This window comes from Echinops telfairi, unplaced genomic scaffold (genome assembly GCF_000313985.2).
Source record: "Echinops telfairi isolate 266 unplaced genomic scaffold, ASM31398v2 ScPeMD7_443;HRSCAF=831, whole genome shotgun sequence".
NCBI classification, from domain to species: Eukaryota; Metazoa; Chordata; class Mammalia; order Afrosoricida; family Tenrecidae; genus Echinops; species Echinops telfairi.
This window is the reverse complement of record NW_022104341.1, coordinates 62,948,144-62,974,691: the sequence shown is the minus strand read 5'-3', so window position 1 is coordinate 62,974,691 and position 26,548 is coordinate 62,948,144. Positions and strand designations below refer to the sequence as shown.

The following is a 26,548-nucleotide window of genomic DNA, read 5'->3' as shown; positions in this document are numbered from 1 at the left end:
AAGATTTAATATTAGAAAATTCACTTGCCTGGTGATAGAAGTTGTTGTTGTTTTTTGATAGTCTTATTGTCTAGAAGTTATTTTAAAAAGGAATAAAGTTATACTGTTGTTTAAGAAGAGAAACAGATTTTCCAGAGGGTAACAAAGGGCAAAACATAAAATGATTTGTTACTAGTTCATAGTATAAGTGAATATAAAGCAAATCTTCAAATATATTGTGATCTTGTTGGTTAGCAAACACTAGCCAAATAAGTGATTGAGAGAAATCGTATATAATTATTTATTTATGGTCCTAGCTTTATGCCCAACAATTTACTTATTTCATAATTTATATTTATCTTTGAATGTTCGTTGAGTAATTTTGAAGGAGCCTGTTGGTGTCATGATTACGCATTGGGCTGTGAACTGCAAGGTCCACAGTTTAAAACCACGCTATTCCGCAGGAGAAAGACTGGACTTTCTACTCCCATAAATAGTTGCAGTCTCTGACACTCACAGAGGCAGTTCTACCCTGCCCTATAGGGTCGTGATGACTTGGTATTGACCCGTTGGCAGTCAGTTTGGTTTGGTGAGTTGAGTAATTTTGTGTAATATTCAGCTTTGGGAAATTTGACTCAACTCAGTGATAGCCACTGAGGGTATAGCTCTGAAAACCAGACATTATAGATTACGTAGGAATGTCAAGAAAGTAATGACTCTTTACTCCTTTAGATATTAACTGGCAATACTCCTTAAGATTTTAAGACAGCAGTTCTCAACCTTTGAGTCACGACCCCTTTGGGGGTCGAATGACCCTTTCACAGAGGTCACCCAATTCATAACAGCAGCAAAATGACAGTTATGAAGTAGCAACGAAAATAATTTTATGCTTGGGGGGGGGTGTCACCAGAACATGAGGAACTGTATTAAAAGGTTGAGAACCACTGTTTTAAAAGATTATATTTGTTATTCTCTTAGAAAAGCAGTGGAAGAAGCAAGACACCCTGATTTACAAGGAATAACTGTTTACGTTGCTCAAGATTGTACAGGTAATGAATGTGTAAAATTCTAATTTTTGCCTCTTGTATTTGCTAATTAACTGTAAACAATTATAGAGGTTGGGACCATGTTTATACATTTTTACACATGCTACTTGTCAGGTACTGTTAACTATTTGTTGATTGAATATATATTATGAATTATTAGTTATGTTGTTAAAATATTCTAAGAAGATTCCAACATTTAAAATAATCACATAAAAAATTTAAAGGGCAAAAAAAAAATTATATGGCTAAATTTGCCATTGGTGTGTATTTGAGTTCCATGTGTGCCAGATTCTGTCCTTTTAATGGATGTGCTTCAAGGAAGGAAAATTCTCAAGAGGAACTGAATACACTATTAAATTACCCTCAATCATGTTTAATATAAGAATATCTATCAAATGCTAATGTTACTTTCATAATTGACTAGTATTTGTAGTGTAGGAAGAAATTCACATGCATTTTTGTTTTAACTTTGGTTAGGGTTTATTTCTTCTCTAAAAATGGCTGAAAATGAAAGTTAAAAATTTTCAGTTGAGTGCATGATTTTTTGCAGTTACTGTATTTATTTTGAAGGTGGCTAGGCTTGCAAATAAATTTTGGTGTGTTAAGAGTTAAACCTAAGGATATACTAAAACGATTGATTATTATTAAATCCATCCACAACTTGTTCCTCTCTGCCTCTTTTATTATTGCCTGTCAGCCTTGGACTTCTGTTGTTACACAGAGCTACCTAATTGAATAACACACAACACAAAGTTCCTTATTATAGAACTAGTTTATATGATTTGAAGTAGCTTTTTGAAATCTTTCTGTTGATGTCCAAGAATCCTAAAGTAGGAATTGATATCAGTAGTGTATTTTGATTGATTACGGGCTTAGGTCAGGTTTTGTCAGTGAATTTTTTTTTCTTTTTGCCTATACTAGTGTTTGAAAAAGTCCCATTTTCCATGTTTTGAAACTGATTGTGGTAGCAATTGTACAGTACTCCTTGATGTGATCGAACTATGGAATGTTATGATATCTGTAGGAGCTCCCAATAAAAGGATTAAATAAATAAATATCAATCAATAAAAGCCCCATTCCCCTTCATTCTGTATTCCTTTTTTGGGAGTTGCACTTGTTTTCGTAGTTTGATGGCACGATTTGGTAAGCTAACAGTGTCCCGTACTCGGCCTTGGACTGCTAACCCACCGGCTGGCTGCTCTGCTGGAGAAAGATGAGGCTCTGTGATGAGGCCAACAAACGCCCAAGTGTGCTTGACTCAAGACATGGACGTGTGGATTATGATAAGCAATGTATGAGCCCCCAGTAAAATGGCTTTTTAACAATGGGCTCTCTGCTCCTATAAGGATTTACAGCCTAGAAAAGCCTACACAGGCTCCCTATGTATTGGAATTGCCTTAATGGCAGTGGGCTTTTTGGATTGAAGTGCTTAGGATGGTACAGTGTATGCCTCTAAAACTTACCTCCAGTCTTAGCTCAGGTAATATGAAGTAAGTTATATCTGCTACTACTGTCAGCCATTTCCGCTTAGGTGTTCTCGAAACACTTCAAATGTGAAAGATTTAAAAGGAAACATTCCCTCGACCCCCACTCCCCTTTCTTCCTTTCTTCCTCTTTTCTGTCTACAATGCTTAAAAATCTAGAACTCCTTTCTTTTACTATTTTCTCATCACATAAATCCTGACAGAAAAACTTACCAATAAGTATTTTTTAAATGCCTCTGAAATCTGTTCTCTCTTCACTCTTGTTGTTTCAGTATTTCTAGTTTGAACTTTAACTTGATTTCTCTGCCTATATACCTTCCCTTTCTGATCAAAAGAAATCTGATCATGTTCATTTTTTATCTAAACACCCATGGCCGCCCATTAACTCAAATCTCAAGTTATTTTAAACATATAGAACACAAGGAGTCTAAACTCCTTGGCCCAAACTATGTTTCCAGCATCCTATTCAAGCATCTGTGAACTTTTATGCTATTCTTTGAACAGCCTATTATATATATTTTTCCTATGCCTTTGTCATATGGTTACCTCAGTTTAGAATGTTGCTTACGTCTTTCTACTCTTCTTAACGTTTGTTCATTCTTCAAGAACAAGCTCAAAGATTACACCTTGAATGAAACCTTTCCTAACTCCATCAGGCAGAATTGCTTTATTTCTCCTCTGTGCTCTGTAGCATTTTGGAACTATCATAATTAAATATTGCACTTGTCACTGTGTAATTATCTGTTTCTCCCTGGAGATCAATGATTGTTAAGGTATTGGAAGTAGAAGAAGGATATCAGAATCATATCGTTGAGAATCACTGCTCTGGAACACAACTGAATTAAATCATAGCCCTTAAAATATGTTGGAAGCCAAGGGGAAAACTCCAAAGCTATTGAGACAGGAGTCTCTTTGAAGATATGGTCTTATTATTATACTTCATGTCTTAGTTTTTTGTTGGAGAATGATACAGATGTCTGCTCTCGAAAAGATTTCGTCTTGGAAACCCCAAGGTTCTACTCTGTCCTGTAGCGCCTCTAAGTTGGAGCCAGCTTGCTGGCAGTGGGTTTTTTGTTTTGCTTTTAATCTACGCTTAGAAATTCAATGTAAGAATGGGGACCAACGTGTCAGCACTTGTTTAATCAACTAACTGGGAAGAGTGAAAGTTTGATTTAACTGTTAGAATACCTGGTTCTAAAGTAAAATTTGAAGGATTTGTACACATATGCTTCCTTCAAATCCTCCCATTTACCCATGGAAGTATTGCACCTAGGCTGTCACCTCCACCGTTCTTCCTCATTCTGGAGGTTGATTCTCAGACCTCCCCTCACTCAGTCTGTCGGCAGCTTCTCACACCCTCTTCCCTCTTCTCTTTGAATCCTTTTATTTACTTATGTTCCAGAATACATACGCTTCAGAATTTCTTTCTACCTCCGTGTACTCTTTGATGATTTTATAGTTCTCTGATTTCTAAAAGATATTGGTTTCTTAGGGCCCAGGCTTTGGATCTCATATTTTTTTTTCTGTGTACAGTGATTTGAATTCACCTAATTTGACTTAGAAATATCATCTGGATACTGATAACCCTCGAATTTGTAGGTCCATTCTGGACTGCTGCCTACACTCCAATCTTTAGTACTCTTAGCTTCCCATTCAGCTTCTCTACTTGAATATTTAATTAGGCATCTCACACTCAGCTTATCCCAAACTGAATTTTTAATCCTCCTACATAAACTTGCAGTCTTCCACGTTGTTGTAAATAGGATCCCTCTTTCTTTATTTGCTTATCTCCCAAACTTTAAAATCCTTTCTTTCTGTCACATTTAATTGTATTAGAAATGCCTTACTTTAATCTTTGTGTGTATCAACAGCCTGATCACTTTCAACACTTGTACATGACTATCACATGGCCATTACTGATCTGATGCTTCAAGTCACTTATTTACGTCATTGTCATCTCTTACTGGATTTCTGCATTGGCTTTTGTATTAGTCTGGGTACTTTAGAGAAACAAATCTACAGAAACTCATGTAGAAGAGAGAGTTTTATATAAAGGTTACATGTGCATCAAGAAAACATCCCAACCCAGTGCTGCCCAAGCCCACAAGTTCAACATTAGCCCATTAACCCATATGTCCAACCCCAATCCACAAAGTCCTCCTCCATCTCACAAAGCAGATGCAATGATGCTGACTGCAGGAGGAAAGCCGAGTCAGTGAATGTGTAAACAACTCAGCACTGGCAGGGGTCTCCACGTGACTGCTCCAGCACCCAGGGCTGCATCGGGGTAGGTCCATGTGGCTTTTGCTCAGGGAAGGCTTGCAGAAGTCAGCCTTGCAAGCTGAAGCAGGGAACTGCTAAGGCAGCTGCACCCTGGTGTGATAACCAGAAAGCAAGAGACCTGAGAACTAGAAAGGCGAGGCTCACGGAGCTTTTATCCTTCCGCCCTTCAATTAACCCCATATGTGTTTATTGGCCAGGTTGGCACAATAAACTAACTGCCTCAGCTTTCTCATGGCTCTTTATGATCCACGACCTGCTCCCTATAGTCTATTATGACAGGAACAGTCTATTAGAGTGTAAACGAGGAAGTCTGCCCTGGTCAACCTTTTGCTACCAGCTTTTTCAGTCGCTTCTGCTCTCACTCAAAGTAAAAACTGAAGTCTTTACAATGACCTTCCAGAGACCACCGGTTTCTCTTCCAGTACTTAATTTAACCCTGGTTCCCGTTCTTCAAGAAAATAGTGACTCCGTGTGCGTGCCACGCCTCCTCCATTCCGGGAACATGTTAGCTGTGTCTTCTTCAAGGCATCTATTCTTTTGTGGAATGTTCTTCCCCCAGATACCTGCATTACTTATTTTCTTTGGGTTTTACTCGGATATTTTCTTATAAGTCTTTCCCAGATCACCTTATTTTAAATTATCCCCTTCCTCCACTTTTCCTCTGGATACCTGGTGGGCACCAAACTGAAAAGTCTGCTCCTGTAAAGATCTTGTCTCGGAAACGCTGGAGCACTACTTCTCTGCCCCGTGGGGCCACTGTGAGCCCGAAATGGCTCGATGCCAATGGGTTTCTTCCTTATCTCTCTCCCTTCCTTTCCTTTTCTTCAAAGTGCCTGTCACTACCCGACACTCTATACTTTAATTATTTATCATGCTATATCTTTCCCTGTTGGAGCTTATGCCCTGTGAGAGCAGGGTTTTTTCTGTTTGGTTCATGGCTGTAACCCAGTTTCTAGCATAAAGTAGCCTTTATTGAATGCAAACTCACTGCCATTGAATCAATTCTGATTCTTTGCGACCCTGTATAGACTTTCGGAGATCTTTATGAGAACAGATAATAGATCTTACAGTTGTAGATTGTGTCTCCCGCGGTGACACTGGTGGGTATGAACCACCAACCATGTGGTTAGCAGTCCAATATTTCACCAATAGTGCTATCAGGGCAGTGAGGTATGTATTATTAACTTGTTTAGCCCTTGATAGAACTGTCAGAGTTGTGATGATTAGCTAGTGTGAAGGGGGTGGAGTAGGGTTAGAGGGAGTGGGGGCAAGAGAGAACTAAGATTAAAAAAATATTGTTGAATATTACTATTCTAAAATTTAATGTGTATTCATTATGTTTTCCTCAGTGTACAATTCTGATGTAATTGATAAACAGTGCACCTCCATGGCCTCTGATAATCCCGGCGACAAAGCTGTTGTTATTTTAGTTCCTGTTAGACTTGGTGGAGAAAGAACCAATATGGACTACCTGGAGTTTGTAAAGGTATGGATGTAAGAGATTAGTCTCAATAAAAAAAAGTGGGGGAGGGAGAGGGGAAAAAGAGCTTATACCAAGAGCTCAAGTAGAAAATGTTTTGGAAATGATGATGGCAACCTATGTACAAATATGCTTGATACAATTGATGTATGGAATGTTGTAAGAGCTCTCGATAAAATGATTTAAAAAAAACAACCTCTAGCTAATTTGAAAAAAATAAAAGGTTTACAGTCTTTTCTTCTAGTAAATGGATCGTGCTGGTCTTACAGTGGTAGACTATTAAGTTTTACATTAGAAATTTAAAATTTAATATTACAAGAGTAAATATAATTGAAGAGCACAGTGTTTTATGATAAAGTTAAAGCATTTCTATCTTCGGAGCTCCTTGGGAAGACACAGCCAGTCATTGTGATCTTCAGTAAAGCAGTAGTTTCTATTGTTTGTTTGTGTGTTCCTTTTCTTATTCATACAATGCACATTAAATTATTCCAAGGTAATTATTGAAACAATCTTACTTGTGTGTTACTGCTGTATTGTCCCTTTTCTTAGTTTGTTCTACCATGGTATCAATAAGATGTTAGAAAGATTATTTATATTGACATGTATAATAAAGTTAGTTACTATGGTTGAGGCTGAAGAAAAATGCCTATTGTCAGGTGAGAGAAAAGGAATAAACACTTAATGCTATTGAAAAGCTATAAAATTCAATGGTTTAAAATGTTTTAAACAAATACTTCTTAATTTAAAATTTTTACTAACCAAATATAATACATGCTCATTGAAAAATAAATTAAAAATATAAATGAGAAGAAAATCCCACTAATTATTTAAACATGTATATAAAAAGGCTATATAAATATTCTTCCAGATATTTTTCTTTTCATAAATATGAATGTATATATAAATAGATATTTTAATTTTAAAAAAGTTTATTTTCTAATGGCTAGTTGGCATTTTATTTTATGGCTCTATGATAGTAAACTTAACCAATCTTATGATACTTCATGGGATATTTTTTAGGTTGGCCCCTCCTAGTGTTGCTCAGGTGAGAAACCCTGGCACCCAGTGGTTGAAGGTCTCAAGTGGTAACCAAAAGGTCTGAAATTTGAACTGACCAGCTGCTCCTCAGGAGAAAGATGTAGCAGCTCCTGTACAGATTTACAGCCCTGCAAACCACATAGGGCAGTTCCACTCTGTCCTCTGGGGTACCCAGGAGTTGGAACCACTAGAAGGCAGTGTGTTCATCCACCTTGAATGAATCTTTTTCATCATTTACATTTGCATATATGTTAAAATTCTTTACTAGGTGAACTATTTAGATGTGCCACATTTAAAAATTTATTTGCATGTTGCTCAGTTGCCTGAGCAGTACTGATGTGCCCACTGAATGGCAATATGCCCATCATCTATCGTTCTTCAGCTTTTTGCCAGTGTAAGCAGAAAATGTTTTACTTGTGTAATTTCTTTGATTATCAAGTTTAAAACTTACCATTTACTTAAAAAAACGTTAAGTGACTGGTTGTTATTCTTTTTTTCCAAGAAGTGAGCTTTTTTACAGAGCTTAGTTGAGAGGGGATGTGTGTTTTCTGTTTTGGTTGGAGAAGTATTCAAATGGGCCAGATTAGCCCATACCTTTACAGGTTCTTTATTTGGTGCGAGGCCTACAGAATTCTTCCTTTAGGTTATATGTAGTGATTCACCATATCTTGTAGTTTCTCTGCAGTTTTATTTATTTTTTCATCACATATTTAATTTTTAAGAAGAAAAATGGGGAAGGAGAACTCTATGGGTCTAATTTTGCTTTGTTTTGCATATTAATAGTTAAAATTTAATTTTACATTAGAATATATAATTCTCTTTTTCTTGTACCAAGGAAACCTGTAGCTTTATAAATTCATAGTTTCTGGTAAAGATTACAGTATTTATACTATTTTCTTAGTTTTAATAAAATCTTTCACTTTTCAGGAGCCTATTTTCAAGTCCAGACATGGCATTCCTTTTTGAATAGAGTACTATAAGGTGGAAAACTCTTGGGGAAAAAAAAAATCTAGATCTATCTTTGATAATCTAGTAATAATTTATTCTGAAAAAGAAAGCACAGATCCCATATTGGTCCCTATACATACAGGTAGAATGTCTATTTTTTTGTTTGTTTTTTAGAATGCCTTTTCTTAAGCTTAGCTGTGTTGGCTGTGAAAGTATTGAGCAGTTAATAATAATACATAGTATGTCGAAGTCTTATAGATGGTGTACTCCTTTTTTCCAAATAATTATAAAGAAATCTACAGGTGTATTTGTTACTGATGATCATGATGTTGTATCTGTAGACACATGACTGCCTTAGATAAAAATGGGGTTTGGGTTGCTAGCTTGTAGCTTTTTAGTAGAGTTGAATACTAGAAGTTGTGAGCTATATCATTTCAAGAATTGAGATTTCTGGCATGTTGCTGACTCTAGGAAGTTCTAGAAAGCAAACCTGAACTGAATTTTCTTTTTCTTCTCTACCACAAAGTGAAGATTGAGAATGATACTTTTAGCCAAACCTTTATGGCATGTCTCCTCTTTGCTGTAGGGTGGTAATGCCAGCATCCACTGCCATCGAGTCAGTTCTGACTCTTAGTGACCACAGAGGACAGAGTAGAACTGCCCCTTGGGGTTTTTGAGACTCTAAATCTTTGCCGGAGCAGACAGCCTCCTCTTTCTCCCACAGAGTGGCTAGTGGTTTTGAACTGCTAGCCTTGCAGTATTAACAGCCTCTCGTGTAACCCAGTATGCCTCTTTGTGGTAATAGGTAGTACTTATTAGGTGACAGGACTCTCTAATGCCAGTACGTTACTTGTGGAGCTAAACTGTAGTGAAACAAACCGTGGTTTACTGTTAAAGGGATTCTTAACAGCATATAGGAATTAATAAATGTTAACTTTCATGTTCGTATAAAACTGTCAAATACAAATTTCTCTCGTTTGGTCCTTACAATAGCTAGTATTTGCATTGTTTTCCTTATAAAATCTGGGAGAGAGTGAGAGATAGCCATTAAGTGACATGTTCAAGTTCAGATAGCAAGGGGGTGGCAGAGACTAGAACTTTTTAAACTCCATGTTCATCATTTTTCATGTTCCCTCCCCTAAGATATATAGACTTTAAGAAAAGGTAGCGTTTCCCTGAGCTTTTACTAATTTACACTAAAGTCTACTAAAACAATGCAGTCACTGTTGAGACTTTAGAAGTTTTCACTTAACAACAACTATAGTGGCTGAGGGACACAGGTCACACACTGAGTGTTTTGCTTGGCCAGAGGTGGGTGTGGTTAAGGTGAAAGTGAGAGCATGTAAAGGGGAGTCGCTGAGAAGTGATCAAGTCAGGTACCTGGTAAATGATGCTTTTCTTTCTTGCTGTGTGTGTGTGTGTGTGTGTGTGTGTGTGTATCCAGCAGTTGTGTTTTTTCTTGCCAAACCATGACTTCCTGTAAAATTCACCATGAAATTGTGGTTTTCAAATTTATTAATTGAGATAATTCAGCACCGGTTTAGAGGTGTGCATTTTGTGAGTAGAGAGACATTTAACGTTGTGATCTGTTATCCTTTACCTACCACAGAGATATGTATATACATATGCACATTATTTATCCATCTATATTCACACATTTATGTATGGTGTACATTAATAGTATGTATATATATATATAGCATATATATATAAATATAAAAGTTTGAAAGGACCTAGAATGAATAAAATCCAATATGTTCTTTTTCTTTAGCAAGACAAATTAAGACTCCTTTTTGACCAATTACTTCAGTTTTATTTATTGCTTCATGGAGATAGTCCAATAAATGTTCACTACTAGATAACTGTGTGGACGCTCTGTTAGGAACTGAGAAGTGTTTAAAGTTTCCAAAGATGCGGCTGCTTTTGTGTAATGGCATTCTAGCGTCCAGTCTTCATCTCAGTGTTTGTGCCTACATCTGTCTAGTCTGTTGTCAAAGACAGACACACGTTAAAGACCAAAGTCTTTATTCCATTGTTTGGAACTCTCCTTTTTTCCTGAGGAGAGCCGGTGATAAATTTTACTCACTTTCAATCTCTCTTTCTCTCTCGGTCACTTTCAATCTCTCTTTCTCTCTGTCTACGCACACACACACACACACACACACACTCACAAGGTTAGGACTTGGTTAGGATTAGGACATTTCAGCTGATCGGGTATTCACTATTTTTCATACTTCATCTGAATTTAGTTTTTAATTAGTATGAAGATTGTACCTAATGTGCCCTCTCTTTGATCCCCCCCCCCCAGTTTTTCCAGTTCAGTTTCATTTCAAAATTCTCTCGATATTTTCACAAGTTCAAAAAATATGCAAAGTAGTTCTTCAGAGAGTTTTTTATAACAGCAAGAACCTGGAAATACTTAAATATTCATAATAATGTATTAAGCAAATCTTAGTATTATAAAATAGCATGGCTTGTTGTAACCATGAAGTATCATAGATATGTATTTATTAATATGAATAGATGTTTATGACACCATGGGTAATGAAAGATTGCAACTGCATATGTAGTATGATGCCAAATACATAAAATTGTATCCATACCTCATAGCGTAAATGAACATAGAAATGTTAAGAAGATGTTTTCAAAATCTTCGTCCTGGTGACCTTTAGGTTGTGGAGTTTGAGGAAATTGTTACTGATACTAACATTTTCTGTGTGCCTGTTACAATGACCATTTCATATTCAAAACAAAATAAAACAACAGCAACAACTTTAGAAAACCCAAACTTGTGGTCTGATTACTTGTTACAGAGAAAAAAGCCGTTTTAAAAAACATTTTAAAGATTTACATTTTCTATTAGATTTTAAAATATCCTCTCCTTAAAAGGACAGTTTAGCTATTTTTTAATATTTTTAAGATTGTTGTATGTATTTTTTCATTGTTGCTGTTTTCTAAAATAATGTATCCTAAAATGTAGGAACTGTTGGTAAGACATTAAATTCAGAGGGGATGTTTCAAATGACTCCATTGGTCGTGCTTTTTTAAAAGGTAGAGAATTATTTGGCCCTGCTCAAATGCAGTTCTGCTTAGACTAGATGTAAGGGTATATATTAAATAGTTTATTGAGGTAACTCTGATATTTTATGATTAATAAAATCAATTTCATTCACTATAATAATAGTAATAATACTTTTACTTGGATTAAATTATTTTCATTTCTCTTTTTATTTCCAGGGAAGTAGCATACATTTTTGTCAACTGAGTGCCATGATGTTTAGAAAACTGGCTTTCAGGGTACTAAGGATCAGATCCAATGAAAATAGTAATAAGGTTCAAGAGCTATTTCTAGCCTTTCCAAAGCCTGATGAAAATATTACAGTTATCACAACAAGGCTAGACCAGCTAACTAAAAGGCCAAGTATTTTAGCTTTTGACAGGAATTTTATTGCCATAGCTGGTAGTAGTGCTTTTTTCCCCTTGTGTATCTGACATAGCAGTTGCTTAAGGTTTTTGAGTTAACATGCTAATCCAGATATTTGATTTAGTAGTTGGCAATTTTGAGTGACGTAAACATCAATAAACAGGATGACAAATGACATGGTAGACGAAGATTTCAAAGCATGGGAGCAAATGTGAGGACAATGGTAGCTAGGAGCGAAAAGTTGATGAACTCTTAATTGTTAACTGTTTGGTTGTTTGGAATAATTACTGTTTGTTTACTGACTTCTAAGTTCTAACTGATTTCTTTTGGCAGGGAATTTTAAGCCTTGAATATTGTGTGGGTATTATTGGTGGTAAACCTAAGCAGTCATACTACTTTGCTGGATTTCAAGGTTAGTGAGTTGATAAAATAATTCTTCATTGTTTTGTTGAAAAGTCAGAAAGTTAATATAGGATCATCTGAAAGGAGGATGATTAACAGAGCAAATGAGTAACTTATATGTTCATCAGGCCGACCATAGGCTCTCATTTGTCATTTGGTCCGCAACATAATTAGATTCTGTAAAATGTATGTTTAATTTCTGTTATTGCATAAACAAGGCATAATTTATTGGTTTCACTAAACTTCAGAAGACATTGCTGTCACATTGTAGCAGTTGCTATTTACATATTTACTTTTTTTTTTTACCAGTTTTCATGGTGCTAGTTGATGATAAAATGACAAGCAATATGTTCTTCCTGTCAGGATAAAGTAATGCAATACATTTTTCATATGCAAACTGTAGAGTATAATTGTGTGTTTGTGAAAGTAATTTTAGCACCCAAAATTAAATGACAGTCTCATCACTTTATAAAAAATTCTGCTTATACAAGCATATTTGATTATGCAAAAGTTAATCTGTCCTGTGCAAACCTATGTTTCCGTCAGTGAGTATCAGTCTGGCAAGCTGTTACTCCCAGCTTTTTTTTCTTCCGCTGTTCTACATAGAAATTGGATTGTAAGCAGTGTAATAATGAGGTGTTTTTTGAGTTACTTGTCTTCTGTTTCGTCCTTGCAGATGACAGTTTGATTTACATGGACCCTCATTACTGCCAGTCTTTTGTAGATGTCAGCATAAAGGAGTTCCCTCTGGAGGTATGATGGCAAAGAGCCGGCACTGTTTTCTTACCACAGAAAGCAAACTCTGTAATTATTTAGAGATGCACTGAGTGGCCATGCTTTCATAGGATTATAATTAGAAGTGAATAGTCAATATTTTGCTGACTTATAAAACCATGATCAACATAGTGGCCAAAGGTTAAGCACTTTGTTGCTGAATTTTAATTTATGATACACTTCCTACTTCATTTATCTTTGTCTCTACCTTGTTAGATACACTTGCCCCCAAATAAACTATCAAATATCCAAGTAATTTTGTAGAAAAGATAGTGGAAGAGTTCTGGAGAATATAACATGTTAGACTTTTTATTTTTTAAAGAGGAAATAAAGAGAAAGTGATAGAGTTATGTTAAAATGGCAGAGTGACTTCAGGGAGACGGCTAAATTATTTTGCTTGATGTTAATTTCGAGTAGGTTAATCTCAGCCTCATCTTAATAATCTTAAAAAAAATTTTTTTTAAAGAATCTTTTAAGCATGTAGTTGGGCTTCTAATTGTTTTAGCTTGGTTTCTTAACCCATTCTTTTCCCTTATATAGGTAGGTCATTTTGAGATTTTTATGGAGGAAATGTAGCGTATATAAGTAAGACATGTAATTATCACAAAGTCTGGGATCTTGTGTTTTCAGTGGATGTTTTCCTGTCTGTGTTAAATTAATGTTTAATCATGTGAGCTCCATGGATCCCTAATTCTCAAGATTTTATAAATTGAAACTCTGGCTTATACTTTGTTTTGATAATAGGCATGGTTCCAACCCCCATGCTGTGGAGTTGGCTCTGAGTCATGTGTGGCAGAGTTGAATCGTGCTCCATGGCTAATTGTGTATCTGGATTGCCAGGCCTTTCTTCTACAGTGCCTCTGGGTGCATTTAAGCCTCTAACCGCTGGGTTAACAGTTGAGTGTGCATTGCCCAAGGATTCCTAATAGCTTGCTTGCTCATATTAACGCCTAATAATATTTAGGGAGTAGAGTATGAAAAGAGGCAAAATATAATTTTATTAAAAAGTAGGTCAGAAAGATACATTATAAAACATGATAGGATTCTTTGTACACTATTATCTCAACTAAAATATGGGCAACTTGTGACCAAATTAATAAGCATGTGCTAGTTGACTGATTCTGGGGAGACACTGCAGAATTGTCTATGTGACCACACTAGTTCTCTGCTGCTGCATGTGCCACTAGTCCTCTGTGAAAGTCACATTTCTACTGCCTCTGTGCCAGATTTACTCCTTAAAAGCCATAGCTAGAGACGCAGATGAAAAATGGGCCCTACTATTTTAACATTACCTGAAATGTTGTTGGTAGGTGTCATCCAATTGGTCCCAACTCATAGTGACCTGTGTACAGCAGAATGGACCACAGCCCGCTCCTGTGCCATCCTCACAGCTTCACAAATATGTGTGGGTGCATTACTGGAAACACACACATGGAAAGATGACTGGCATGAATTGTTTTGACCAGTAAACAGAGACTGTCATTATGATACTTTGACAGATTCTGCAAAGATGCTGGAGAGAGACTATCTTGCTTGTATCTACACAATCAAGCCTAGTAAGGTTGTAACTCATCATTGGGAACCAGTTGTAACATTCCAGGGTGAGTTAATAAAAGTTTGAGGTAGGATAGTGATAGTGAGAATGGAAAGAAAGAATTGATTATAAGAGACACTGTAAAAATGAAACTTGATGAGATTCGGTGACTTCTTCAATGCGCAGAAACTTTATACATTGGAACACCAAGATGTTGAGCTTAGATGTTAGGTATTTGAGATGCTGGTAGAATAGCTCATCCTATCTAGATAGTCCCTGTGAAATTTTAAATTTTTTTTCTGAATGTACTTATTTATCATAGATTATCTAGTTCATAGCTATCATTTCCTTTCCTATGGAGGATGATATAAAAAAAGACAGCATTTGTCTTTGTACAGAAAGAAATTTTCACTTTGCCTTTGATCTTGTTATGACTTTATAGTGTTCAAGTGGAGTATTTTAACTGCCTTGTGTTTACTAACGTTCCTGGCCTTGTGCTTTATTTATTGGTTGTGTATTTTATGAATATGCTACTGATATTGTGCAGTTGCTTGATATAGTAAATTATGTGCACATTTTAAAACCACCTGTAAATCTCAAATATCTTGAAACGTTTTTATCTGCAACTCTTTCAATTAATACTTCTTAGTTAATAGCTGGTAAAATAGAAATCTTAGATTTCTTATCCAAGTTCATTCAAATGCGTAATTGCTCACAGTATTAATATTTTAAGTGAGTGTTCTGAGTTCATTAGAATTGTGCAATTTCAAGAAAGCAGTATGATATCAGAATATTTGAGATCAAAGTAGAGAATTAAGCAGGATATGCCTTTTGTTTTTGTTCCTACACTTCTGTAAGTTGAACTTCAAAGATTTTGTTTATTTGAAACAAAAATCAAATCAACTTGTTTCAGCTCTCTGTGTTTTTAACGCTATTGGCCTCTTTCTATGTTGAAGGTTCCATACTAAGCCCTCTAAACAGAGCCCTCTATTGAACCCTCCCTTTCTGTGGTTCAGAATGCTTGGATTATACATTTTTGTATTGATTTTGAATTCTTGAGGCATTTTCTTGTAAGGTATATTAGTATATGCTATTGAATTACTATACCAATTTTTAAGAACATTTTCTTAATGTTTAACCTATCTTCACTGAGTTGTTTTTTTTAAACGCATTCTGACATGAACGTAGGTAATGATATTTCGATGCTGAGCTAGTGGTGGGATTATGAAAGCAGTCCATGTTCAGGACTGAGGAGCGGAGTAAGTGGTTCGTGCAAGGGAAAATCATAATGTGTAAATTCACGTGTTGTCATACAAATTTTGTTTTAATCTTGTTGAGAATAGGGACAGCAAGACATATACTGATTCAACAGCATGTGTGTTTCAGGGACATTGATTACGTTTATTTGTCAGGGTGTGTACCCATTCTCAACTTCCTTTTCTGAGTTGTTCCTCCCTCGTTAACATTAATTCGCTGCCCCCCCCTACCTTTCTTTTCTTTTTTTAAAAAAATTGCCCCCCTAGCTTTCTTATCTACATAATCTCCCTAGTTGCTTTTGTCGATTTCATCCCATGTAGACAAACATAAAAGCGTACTGCTCAAAACAGCCATTCTCTACAAGTTAAGAAAAGCTATTGTTTGGTTTTAAGAACAATTCTGGGGCTATTTTTTTATTTAAGATTTAAAGATTATCTCAGGACAATCATTTTGGGGTTCATCAGATCCTCATGACTCCAGTAAGTCTGGAGATTACAGCTGCAATTTTAATATAGAAAATGGAACTCAAATGTGTTGAACAGCCTTTTGGGTGGAGTGGGGCTGGGGGAAGCCAGCTTTAAGCAAGCATGGCCTGAAAAGAACTCAGTGCTCCTGAGCAGTAGGGTGAATGGGTTACACCCAGCAGCCACTCTGCAGACAAGGCATTTCTGCATTCAGACAGTTGTGGTTTTATTTTGTTCCTCTTGTCCAGTTGCATAGAGTCGCCGTGCATTGGCATTGAGTCAGTATCCAGTGGATTTTTATGTTACGAAGATGCCAAACTGTTAATAGCCAAATCGCAGCCGCAAGGTTAGATCGCCTGGGTCACCCTCCCCAGCCCACTGATAACTGTGGCACCGTGAGCACCCGAGACAAAGTATGAACGAAAGGGCAAAGGAAGCTTGGGGAGAAGGTCTGTCCAAGACCAGGACAGAATGGTTCCCCTGTTCCATTCTGTGTGTTCTGTACGGGAAAAAACAAGAACTTGCCCAAATAAAAGAGTGGGCTGGAGTCTGTGCCGTTCTGTACTTCTTATGTCAATCATGCAAGCTCCTAAGCTGGTGTCTTCTCATTTCACAGGGGAATATTTACAGGACTCTGTATGCCTGCTCACAAGTTGATGTCCTTGTCGAGTTTCAGAGAGCCGTCACCGCCTGGCACAGCAGTGGCTAACTTGATTCTAGGCGTTGTACAGCTTTTGCAGGCCTTCTTCAGTGGCATGCCTGTGCCTTCCATTCTGCAAGTGTTAGAACTCTACGTGCAACCTTTGACCTGCGTGTTTTCTTTTTCAGAATGACACTAATGCAACAAAGGTGGAAAATTAGTAACTTAGTACGTTGACTATACACAATGTTGGTGTGCTCACGTACAGCGTGGCAGAGTGGGAGGGACCAAAACATGACTTGAAAAGCATGCTTATAGTTAGTTCTCAGGGCAAGCTAGCTAGCCATTCTTGTATATACTTAGGACCATCAAGAGAGAAATTAATCTAAAAAAATTTTAAATTGCAGACATTCCATTGCCCTTCTCCTAAAAAGATGTCGTTTCGAAAAATGGATCCTAGCTGTACAATAGGATTTTACTGTCGAAATGTTCAAGACTTCCGACGCGCTTCCGAGGAAATCACCAAGGTACTTTTATTTAAAATATTATAATACTGTATTTTTCTAAATGACCAAGTTGTTTTGGTTAGGAATAGCTTCTCAGAAGATAACTGTCTAAATCATGGTACTTTTGTGAAACCGCTTCTTGAATTTAGTGTTATTTAGGACTGTTGTGAACTAGAAAATAAAACGATGTGGGGAATCCTAGAGCTTGCTGTAATTGGGATCCACCAGGGACCCGGTTGAAGGAACCCCAGTGGTACAGTGGTTACACATTTTACAACTAACCAGTGGTTTGAACCCATTGGCCATTTCTCCAAAGAAATGACCTGGCGGGCTTTCATACAGATTGAAAACTGGGGACCCCTATGCCACTCTACTCTGTCTTCATACAGGGTCTCTTCTGAGTTGGAGTTGACATGACCGGCTGAAAAAAACCGATTGGTGGTCCACTAGGTGGCACTGTTGAAGTAAAAATCCCTTTGCAAACTGTAGCCATGTGCTAGCAATTAGGTGAAATTCTATTTGAGAGGATTTTAAAAGGGCAATCCCTGAGGGGTAGAAAAAAAATTAATGAAGTATTTGATCAAACAAAATTGCATATTATTTCTTGTTAGTCCAAAGGCTGCTGCGTTGATTTCGTTTTGTTTCGTTTAAAGAGAAATGGTATTTTTAGATTTCTCAGAACCGCTTTATCAAATGAGCAATGTTGTTACCTTTACACAAACTTGCCTAATCTGATCTTCTCTACGTAAAGGATCTTTGGAGTAGGTTTATTTCACTTCTTCTTCACACTTGTGCTTCTTTGTGGGTCTGGAGTACTGCTAAAGCGTTTATGGAGCTTTGATACTTTAGTGTGCTAGAAAGACAGACGACTTATGTAGGAAGCAAACGTCTATTAGTATCAACAGCTGCAGATTCTTATTTTAGGTAAGTTAAACCAATAGTAGAATCATTCTGAGACATTTTTAATGAGCCCAGATATTGATAGTAACTTAATAGTGCTTTTCTCTCAACTAATTTTCCTCAGAAAATGGACATAATAAGCTGGAATTTTATCTCCACCGTGTATAAATAGAATGAAAGACTTAATAAAAAGTTTCGCGTAAGCGAGATGCCGTGTAGCTGACTTGCCACGTAAACGAGGGAGTTTACGGGGACGTGACAGGAAAATGAACGCGGAGAAAATGAGATCTGTGCGGACCTTTCCTTCGCCTTCATTTCTCACCGCTGTCGCCTCTGCCTTCTCCTTCCGCAGCCGGGAGGGAAGGCCGCCGAAGAGAACAAAACACGCTCGCCGTCTCCTTCTAGTATCGAAGCCAGCGTGCGGATTTGGGCAGTTTAGTCTGACAAGTCTTGGTCTTCAAGGAAGCACCGTGTCTGCGCTAAAAGATCCAAATGCAGATGCTGCGAGTCACGATAAGGGATGTTGTTGAACACTTCCCCTTAGCGAGCCCTGCTTCCCTGTTTTCATGAATCCCCTTTCTAGCTCCGTTCAAGCGAGTGTTCCAGACCTGACTCCAGGAGTTGCAATAAACCACATGGTTTTTACCAGATTAGAAGACAAAAGCACGATTCGGAAATGCGTTATATGTTGATGCTTTTTGATTAAAAATATTTATTCTGGTTTTCACACTGGGAAAATACTTAGAAATTATTGTCCTGGATGTATCAACATAACACCCAACATTAGGGCAAAGAGAAACCAAATTGAATATCATTTGGGCCTACTGAGAATTTTCCCAGATCAGTTACCTTTGCTTTAATAAGAGTGTTGCTCGCAAGTTAATAGCTTGTTGTAACCGTCTCAGAGACCCACTTGGTCATTTAATAACTGGATCACATACTTTTGTGTGAAAGTTTGTTGTTAGGCAGTTTTCCTTTGCATCTTAAAAACTGAATTTGGCATTTAAGTGACTATTTTTTCCTCTTTGTTTTAATCAACACTGTGTTTTCAGTTTTTTCATTTTGGAGATGAGGCTAGGTAGTGTAGGATGCTATCTTTGTTTTGTAATGTGATGTTAAGGAATGGTCTGACTCCTTATGCTATTTAAGTTTTTAAATGTTAATTAAAAGTATTAAATTAATTAATTCAGTGTTTAGTGAAGTTTAGCCCAGGAAATATATGATTAAATATCATATGCCAAACCTAAAACAACTGAGATAAAACCCCTACTTTTGTACAAGATAGAAGGCTTATGCCCTGAGCTAGCATTTCTGGACAAGAAGGGAGAATAAAGACAGATAGACATATATTACATTGAACATGATAAGCATCAAACAGAAGTAGGAATAAATTTATAGGGGAAGAAAGGGTTTTGAAATGAGAGAGATGTCACATCCTAGTCTCAGTGCTTTATTGTCATGGTGATATTTAAGATGGGCCTTAGAGGGGAAGCTTAATTTCTATTGGCTGAGTGAGAAGGAAGAGCACTTTAAGCAGAGGGAAACGAGCAAAGGGGAAGGAAACTACACAGCTTACCTATAAAAACAGACACATCAACTAAGCCCACTGCCATCAGTCAACCCCAACTCATAGGGACCCTATGTAGGGTTTCTGAGACTAAATCTTTATAGGAACAGAAAGCCTAATTTTTCTCCCAAGAAGCAGCTGGTGGACTCGAACCACTAACCTAGCGGTCAGCAACCTAATGCTTATCCCATAATGGCACCAGGGCTTCTCAGAGCTCATCTAGAGAAAGGCAAATAGCCAATGTTGTGGGCACCAAGGATACATGCGTCAGAACTGACAGGATGGCAGTGAGTTTGGTTTTGTTTTCAGGGTACCTAGATTGCCTGGGTGGTGCAGAACACTTAATGTGTTTGATTGCTAACTGAAAACGTGGACGGTTTGAGTCCACACATAGGTGCCTTAGAGGACAGGCCTTGGAGATCTGCATCAGAAAAATAAGGCGTTGGAGCCCTGTGGAATGCATTTCTACTCCTGACACATGTGAGGTTGCCTTAACTCAGCACTGACTTGACAAAGCTGTGTGTGTGTCAGAATGCCTATTTTTGAACTGACCGAATCAGAGTCTCAAGGCCCAGGAATCTTTTAGAAACAAAAAAACCCCTTCACTCTGACTCCCGGTGATCCCATAGGTCAGGGTCGAACTGCCTCGGTGGGTCTCTTCAGCAGGACGGAAAGCCTCCTCTTTCTGCCTGAGAGTGGCTTGTCAGTTTGAATTGGGGTTAGCTGCCTAAGGTGTACCCACTGTGCCACCAGGCCTCCTGGTTTTCTTGCAGAAGCCTCCCGAATTTGAATCACTGATGTACGTATAATCCCAGATATGATACTTGATGGGTTTTGGTGGTGATAAATAGTATTTTATTTTAAAACTTACATATTTATCATATTTATATTAGAAAAAATATAACAGCTATACTAAACTGGTAAGTTCCTAATTATTGTTGATCCATACAAGACTATTTCCGTTATAAATGATGAAAACCCCAAACCAAACTAACCTGTTGTTCCTGTTAGACATGGCATGCAGCTGTAACGAAAATAGTGAAAGTAGTTTGTAAATAACTAAGGTTTGGGAAGCATTCCTACAGAGCAAGGTGGAGAATGTGGTTAGCAAAATAGGTTGGAATAACATTGACGGTCTCCTGTGCTAGGCTGGGAGCAGTTTGAACTTCAGCACAAGGATGATTTTTGTATACTTAAAAACCTTTTCCAGCCATATAAAAATATAGGGGATAATGGATACCCTGTACTACCTACCATTGTGTATGAGGGGCAAAAAATTGCATACCTAGTGGGGTGTATTTACCTTTCTCCGATCCTTTTCCTTTCTCTCCTTCTCAGAGGTAACCGCTCTGTGGACCCAGTGTGTCATATCCAGTCTTAGTTACCTCGTGCCATCTACAGAAAACACAAGTGGGCGGCTTTGATAAACACATCCCTCTGTCACAGTTTGGGAGGCAGGACGCCCCTATTCCTGGCGCCTGCTCGAGGGGCTCTTGCTCTGTCTCTGCCAGCTCTGAGGGCACATTCTTGTTCTCGCTGGTCTTCCTGCGGCATGGCATCCATTTCCCCCATCTCTGCCTGCTGCTTCCCTTCGCCTCATCTGCTCTTTTTATATCTCAAAAGAGTTCGACTCAAGGCATTCCCTGTACTAATCCTGTCTCATCAACCAAGAAAGCCGCCTACAGATATAGGGGACAGGATTTTGAGCACATATTTGGACAGGAGAGGGGCACAATTTGACCCATAACCTACTGTGTAAGGGTAGTGGTGATTCAGCTGTGAATTCTGAGCTTCCATGTGGGAGTCCTTGGTTCCCCTCCTGATCAGTTGACAGCCACTGCCCACTGTCAGTAGAGCCTTGAGCGCTGCTATAATGCTGACCAGCTCTCAGTGAAGATTCCACAGTAAGACAAGTTGGGAAGGAAGACCTCACGAGAAATCAATGATTGAAAACCTCAGGACCCCATTGGGCAGGGGTCACCATGATTTGGAGCTATCTCAGTAGCAGGTAACAACAATGACCATAAACAACATATATTGTTTTATATGATTTCTTTATATATAAAAATATAGATCCTTCCATGACTTTTTAATTTAACATTGAGTTAGAAATTTTATCCTTAGCAATCTCTGTGGGTCTAATTTATTCATTTACACTGCTGACTAGTAGTCCATTGTATGATATGCTACCATTTGATTATACTTTTTTAAAAGGTTGATGACCAGAGAGTCTGCTTCAGTTTTTAATTACAAATTATGGATAAGAATATTCCTTTACTTACAACTTGTGCGTGTGCCATACAGTAGTAGAATTAGTGGGATGCAGGACTTTCAGGTTTGCTACGCTCTTTTCCCTCCCTGCCATCGCTTCAATTCCCACTCAGCTTCACCCTAGAGAACAGAGCGAACTGCTCCTCGGGGTTTCTGAAACAAAATCTTTTCAGGAGCGAACAAGTTCGTTCTTCTCCCAGTTAGGGTTGCTAGACGTTGTCAAATGCTCTCTGAAGCGATCATACCAAGTAGTGTGTGAACATTTGTAATGATTCTAATTTTTATTAACACTTGATATTTTCAGACTGCATGGATATGGTTGTTATATGTATCATATGTAGTGTATGTATATCACATACCTATATCATGTAGTATCCCTGATGCTAAGGAGCTCTGGTTGCATTAGTGGTTACACAATCAGCAGCAAACCACAAGGTCAGAAGTTCAAACATCAGCTACCAGTGAGAGAAAGATGGGCTTTCTACTCTTCTAAAGAGTTACAGTCTCAGAAACTCACAGGGGCAGTTTCTACCCTGTCCTAGAGGGTTGCTATGAGCCGCCATTGACTCGATGGCAGTGAGTGAATGCTCTCTGATGCTAGTGAGTTTGAGTTTATAGGAGGCCTCATGGTATAATGGTTACACATTGGTGTGGGTTATGATCCGAAAAGTCAGCAGTTTGAAACCATCAGCTGCTCCATGGGACAAAGATGAGGCTTTCTACTTATCTAAAGAGCTATGGTCTTGGAATCCCACAAGCACAGTTCTAGCCTGCTCTATAGGGTCACCATGAGTCAGAATTGATTTGATGACAGTGATTCTGGTTGTTTTTGATTATCAAGGAATACATGTTGATAATCCAAAATAAAGGCCTATTTGGTTTCTCTTGTGAATTTCTTATTTATATTTTTAAGAGTTTTATTGGCTTATAACTCACACACCATACAGTTCATTAGTTCAGCATATTAAGAAGAGTTGTATAATCATCACCACAATCAATTTTAGAACATTTTCTTCTTGTACTCATTGTTATTAGTTGCCCATTCTTACTCCTTTTTTAACAAAGTTCTTTTATTTGAAGCAATTGTTTATAATTCCTGGATATGCCACCCATTGTTGGATATATATTTCAAAAACAAGAACCTTATCAAGTAGCCTATCAGCAAAAACCAATGGTACGGAAGGCATTAGCCAAAAACAAAGCTCCAGGAATTGATTGACGGAATACAAAAGAAATGTTTCATCAAGCTGATGAGGCACTTTGGAAGACAACTACCTGGCCCCTGGCTGGAAGAGATTCATACTTTTACCCATTCCAAAGAAAGGAGACTCAACAGAATGCTCTCATACTGCAGAACAATATCATTGATATCACATGCAAGCAAAATTTTGCTGAAGATTATCCAACAATGGGTACAGCAGTACATTGACAGGGAGCCACGAGAAGTTCAGACCGTATTCAGAAGAGGATAAAGAACCAGGGATATTGCTGCTGATGTCAGATGGATCTTGGCTGAAAGCAGAGAATACCAGGAAGACGTTGACTTGGGTTTTATTGACTATGAAAAAGGCATCCGGCTATGTGAATCATAACAAACTATGGACAATCTTGAGAAGAATGGAAATCCAGGACACTTAATTGTGCTCACAGGGAACCTGCGCATGGATGAAGAGGCAGTTGTATGAACAGACTAAGGGAATACTGCCTAGTTTAAATTAGGAAAGGGCGTGCATCAGTGTTGTATCCTCGCATCCTATTTATTTAATCTTTATGCTAAGCAAGTCATCAGAGAAGCTGACTTGCATGAAGGGGAACGTGGCATCAGGATTGGGGGAAAGTTTATTAACAGCTTTATATATCTTTAATATCTTTTAATCTAGAACATTTCCTCATCTTTCCTTGATTTTCACTTGGCCTTGATAAGTTTGTGGATTATATGACCCTGAGTTTGTTTGTTTTTTTACAAACAGGGCCCTTTGTAGACGGTGCCCCTCAGTGTGAGCTTGTTGGATACTGCTCACAATCACTAGGCCAGCACCCTCGTCAGGTGTATCACGGAAGTGATGCTGTGCTCTTCTCACTGCGTCCTAGAAGTGACACCCTGTGGTTGGTCCCTTTTCTGATTCTGTTGACTTTGGTCACTGATGAAGGAGATGTCTGTCAGGTTTCTGTCTAGCTTTGTACACCCTCTGTGCCACCACAGCTAATTCTCCTGCCCTGGCAAGTGTCTGCTCTGCCCAGAGCGTATGTTGGCCTTAGACGTGAACTGTTGGGAAAGAAAGGGAAGAGGAGCTTGCCTTAATTAGTGAAAAATACTTTCACTGGATATAGAATTCTACGTTAGCAGTTACTTTCTTTACGGAGCTTAAAGGTTTTGTTTTTTGTTTTTGGTCATCTGGCTCTGATCTTAATTGATTTCTTTTTTCTAAGATTTTGTCAGCACAGATTGTGTTCCATAGGGTTTTCCGTGACTGAGTTTTTGGAAGTAGACTGCCAGGCCTTTGACCCGAGGCACCTCTGGTTAAATTCTAACCTCAAACCTTTCGGTTAGTAGCACCACATGTTCGCACCACATGGGGACTCCACAATTATAATGGCAAATTAAATAAACCAATGAAAAGACTGTGGTTATTGTATAAATTGCACCTCTGTTTTCCGTGTGCTTGATCCGGGAGTCATTCCCGAGTCCTCTGTCCCACAACCGGATGTCTAGTCAACAGCTTATGCCCTTGCTTCACCTTCGTATGCAGTGTACATGTAGGACAGAGGGAGCCTCATCTAAATATAGCTATCGCTCCTACCAAGTAATTGGGTGGGGCCATGCAAATAAGTTGTAGAGGATTAGTTGGGGATTGGTCAGTTTTGCTATTCCTCTGGATATAAGAATGAGCTATCTCCAAAGCAGGGAGACAGAATTCCCAGGACCATCGAGGAATAAGAGCCCCCAGTAAAGCATGTTCAAAATCCCTTGTTGCCTGAAATGCTGGAGGCAGCCGAGACCATGCCCTGCCAAGGCCAGAAACACTAGAGCAGAGGAGCCACAGTGCCTAGGCCAGACCAGGAGACTGTCAGACAGAACAGTGGGTGGATTTCCTGACCCTGAGAACAAGGCAGAGGTCAAGGGTCCATGCAGCTGAGAGGCAGAGAGCCAGAAGGAGAGACTTGGCTGCTGGCTGAGGAGAGGTGCTGCTGTGGATCAAAGACTATCTGTAATGTTTTCTGATCCTGACTTGTGTTAATCCGTATGATCATTGAGGGCTGTCTATGTATTTTGGGTGGTCATTGTAATGGATTATCGAACTCAGCTGAGCACCAGAGTGCCTTGGGAGGAATGGCTGGTGTTAGAATATGGGAGAAGAAGGATGGAGGGTTGAGGCCTGTCTCACCTCTGTCTTGTGGTCTTGGCAGGGTGTGGGGTGGGGTTCTTCTCCCTGCTGACACCGTAGGTGGTCAGATGTGGCCTCCACACTGTTTTTTCAAGTTAAACCATAGTTTTTCCTTTCCCCTAAGTCCCTATACTATGTTCACATTACTTATTATACTTCCATCATTTTGTTCACTAACCACATAGTGCTCAAGGATTAGATATTTTTTCTTTAACCTTTGTTTTTGGGGGGCATTAGTTTATCCTTTTCCATTTATCTTCTTAGGGTCTCCCTGCCTCTCACGCCTAAGCGCGCCCGTGTGTGTGAACTTGGGAGGTGGTGTTTCACTCTCCTGAAACATCCAGTGTAGCAGTAGAGAAGCTTCATTCCATTCTGACGTTTGTTCCTCTGCATGTAATCCTGTTTTTCTCTGAAAGCTTTCAGGCTTGAATCTCAGTCCCCCCCTCCCCCCACACCTAATTGCTTTGCAACCTTGGGCACACATGGCACCTTTCATGATATCAGCTTTCTTATGGAATGTAAATAATAATTGTGATTTGGTGCCACCAGTTTGGTGCCAACTCATAGCGGCCTGGGGCACAGTAGAACAAATCACCACCGGTCCTGCGCCATCCGCACAATGGTGATGTGTGACCACAGGACTGCTGTTGCCAGCACTGTGTCAGTCCATGACCTTGATGGTCTTCCTCTTCTTCACTCACCTTCTGCTGTACTAACACAGTGTGCTTTTCCAGGGACAGTGCCTCCTCAGTACTTGTGATGAATAGTGAACTCTCTGTAGTATCATTAGGAAAGCAGTGAACTTAACTGCTTTCCTTCACTGTCTTTGCAATTATTTACTTCCATAAGAAAGGATTAAAAAAAACATTGCTTGCATTGAATTGAGATCGACCATCATCAGCAATTTGCTTGTGCTCAAATCCCAATTTTGTCAGAAGCTACCATCTGTGTGTCCTTCCAGAAGTCACCTAACCCCTCATTCTGTCAGTCCCCTCGTCTATGAAATATGGGTGACAGACCAGCATACCTTTTTTAAAAAATCATTTTATTAGGGGCTCATACACCTTTTATCACAATCCATACATACATCAATTGTGTAAAGCGCATTTCTACATTCATTGCCCTCATTATTCTCAAAACATTTCCTCTCCACTTAAACCCCCGG

General features: G+C 38.5%; 1 protein-coding gene across 1 annotated transcript in view; it reads left to right on the top strand.

The window, feature by feature from the left end:
* Positions 1–26,548, top strand: part of ATG4C (autophagy related 4C cysteine peptidase) — a 96,595-nt gene that overhangs the window by 49,800 nt on the left and 20,247 nt on the right. The window contains exons 6-10 of the mRNA XM_004699377.2: positions 958–1,028; positions 6,142–6,278; positions 12,016–12,094; positions 12,761–12,837; positions 17,161–17,280. Coding sequence (XP_004699434.1) covers positions 958–1,028; positions 6,142–6,278; positions 12,016–12,094; positions 12,761–12,837; positions 17,161–17,280 — 484 coding nt within the window. The remainder of the gene's footprint in view (positions 1–957; positions 1,029–6,141; positions 6,279–12,015; positions 12,095–12,760; positions 12,838–17,160; positions 17,281–26,548) is intronic.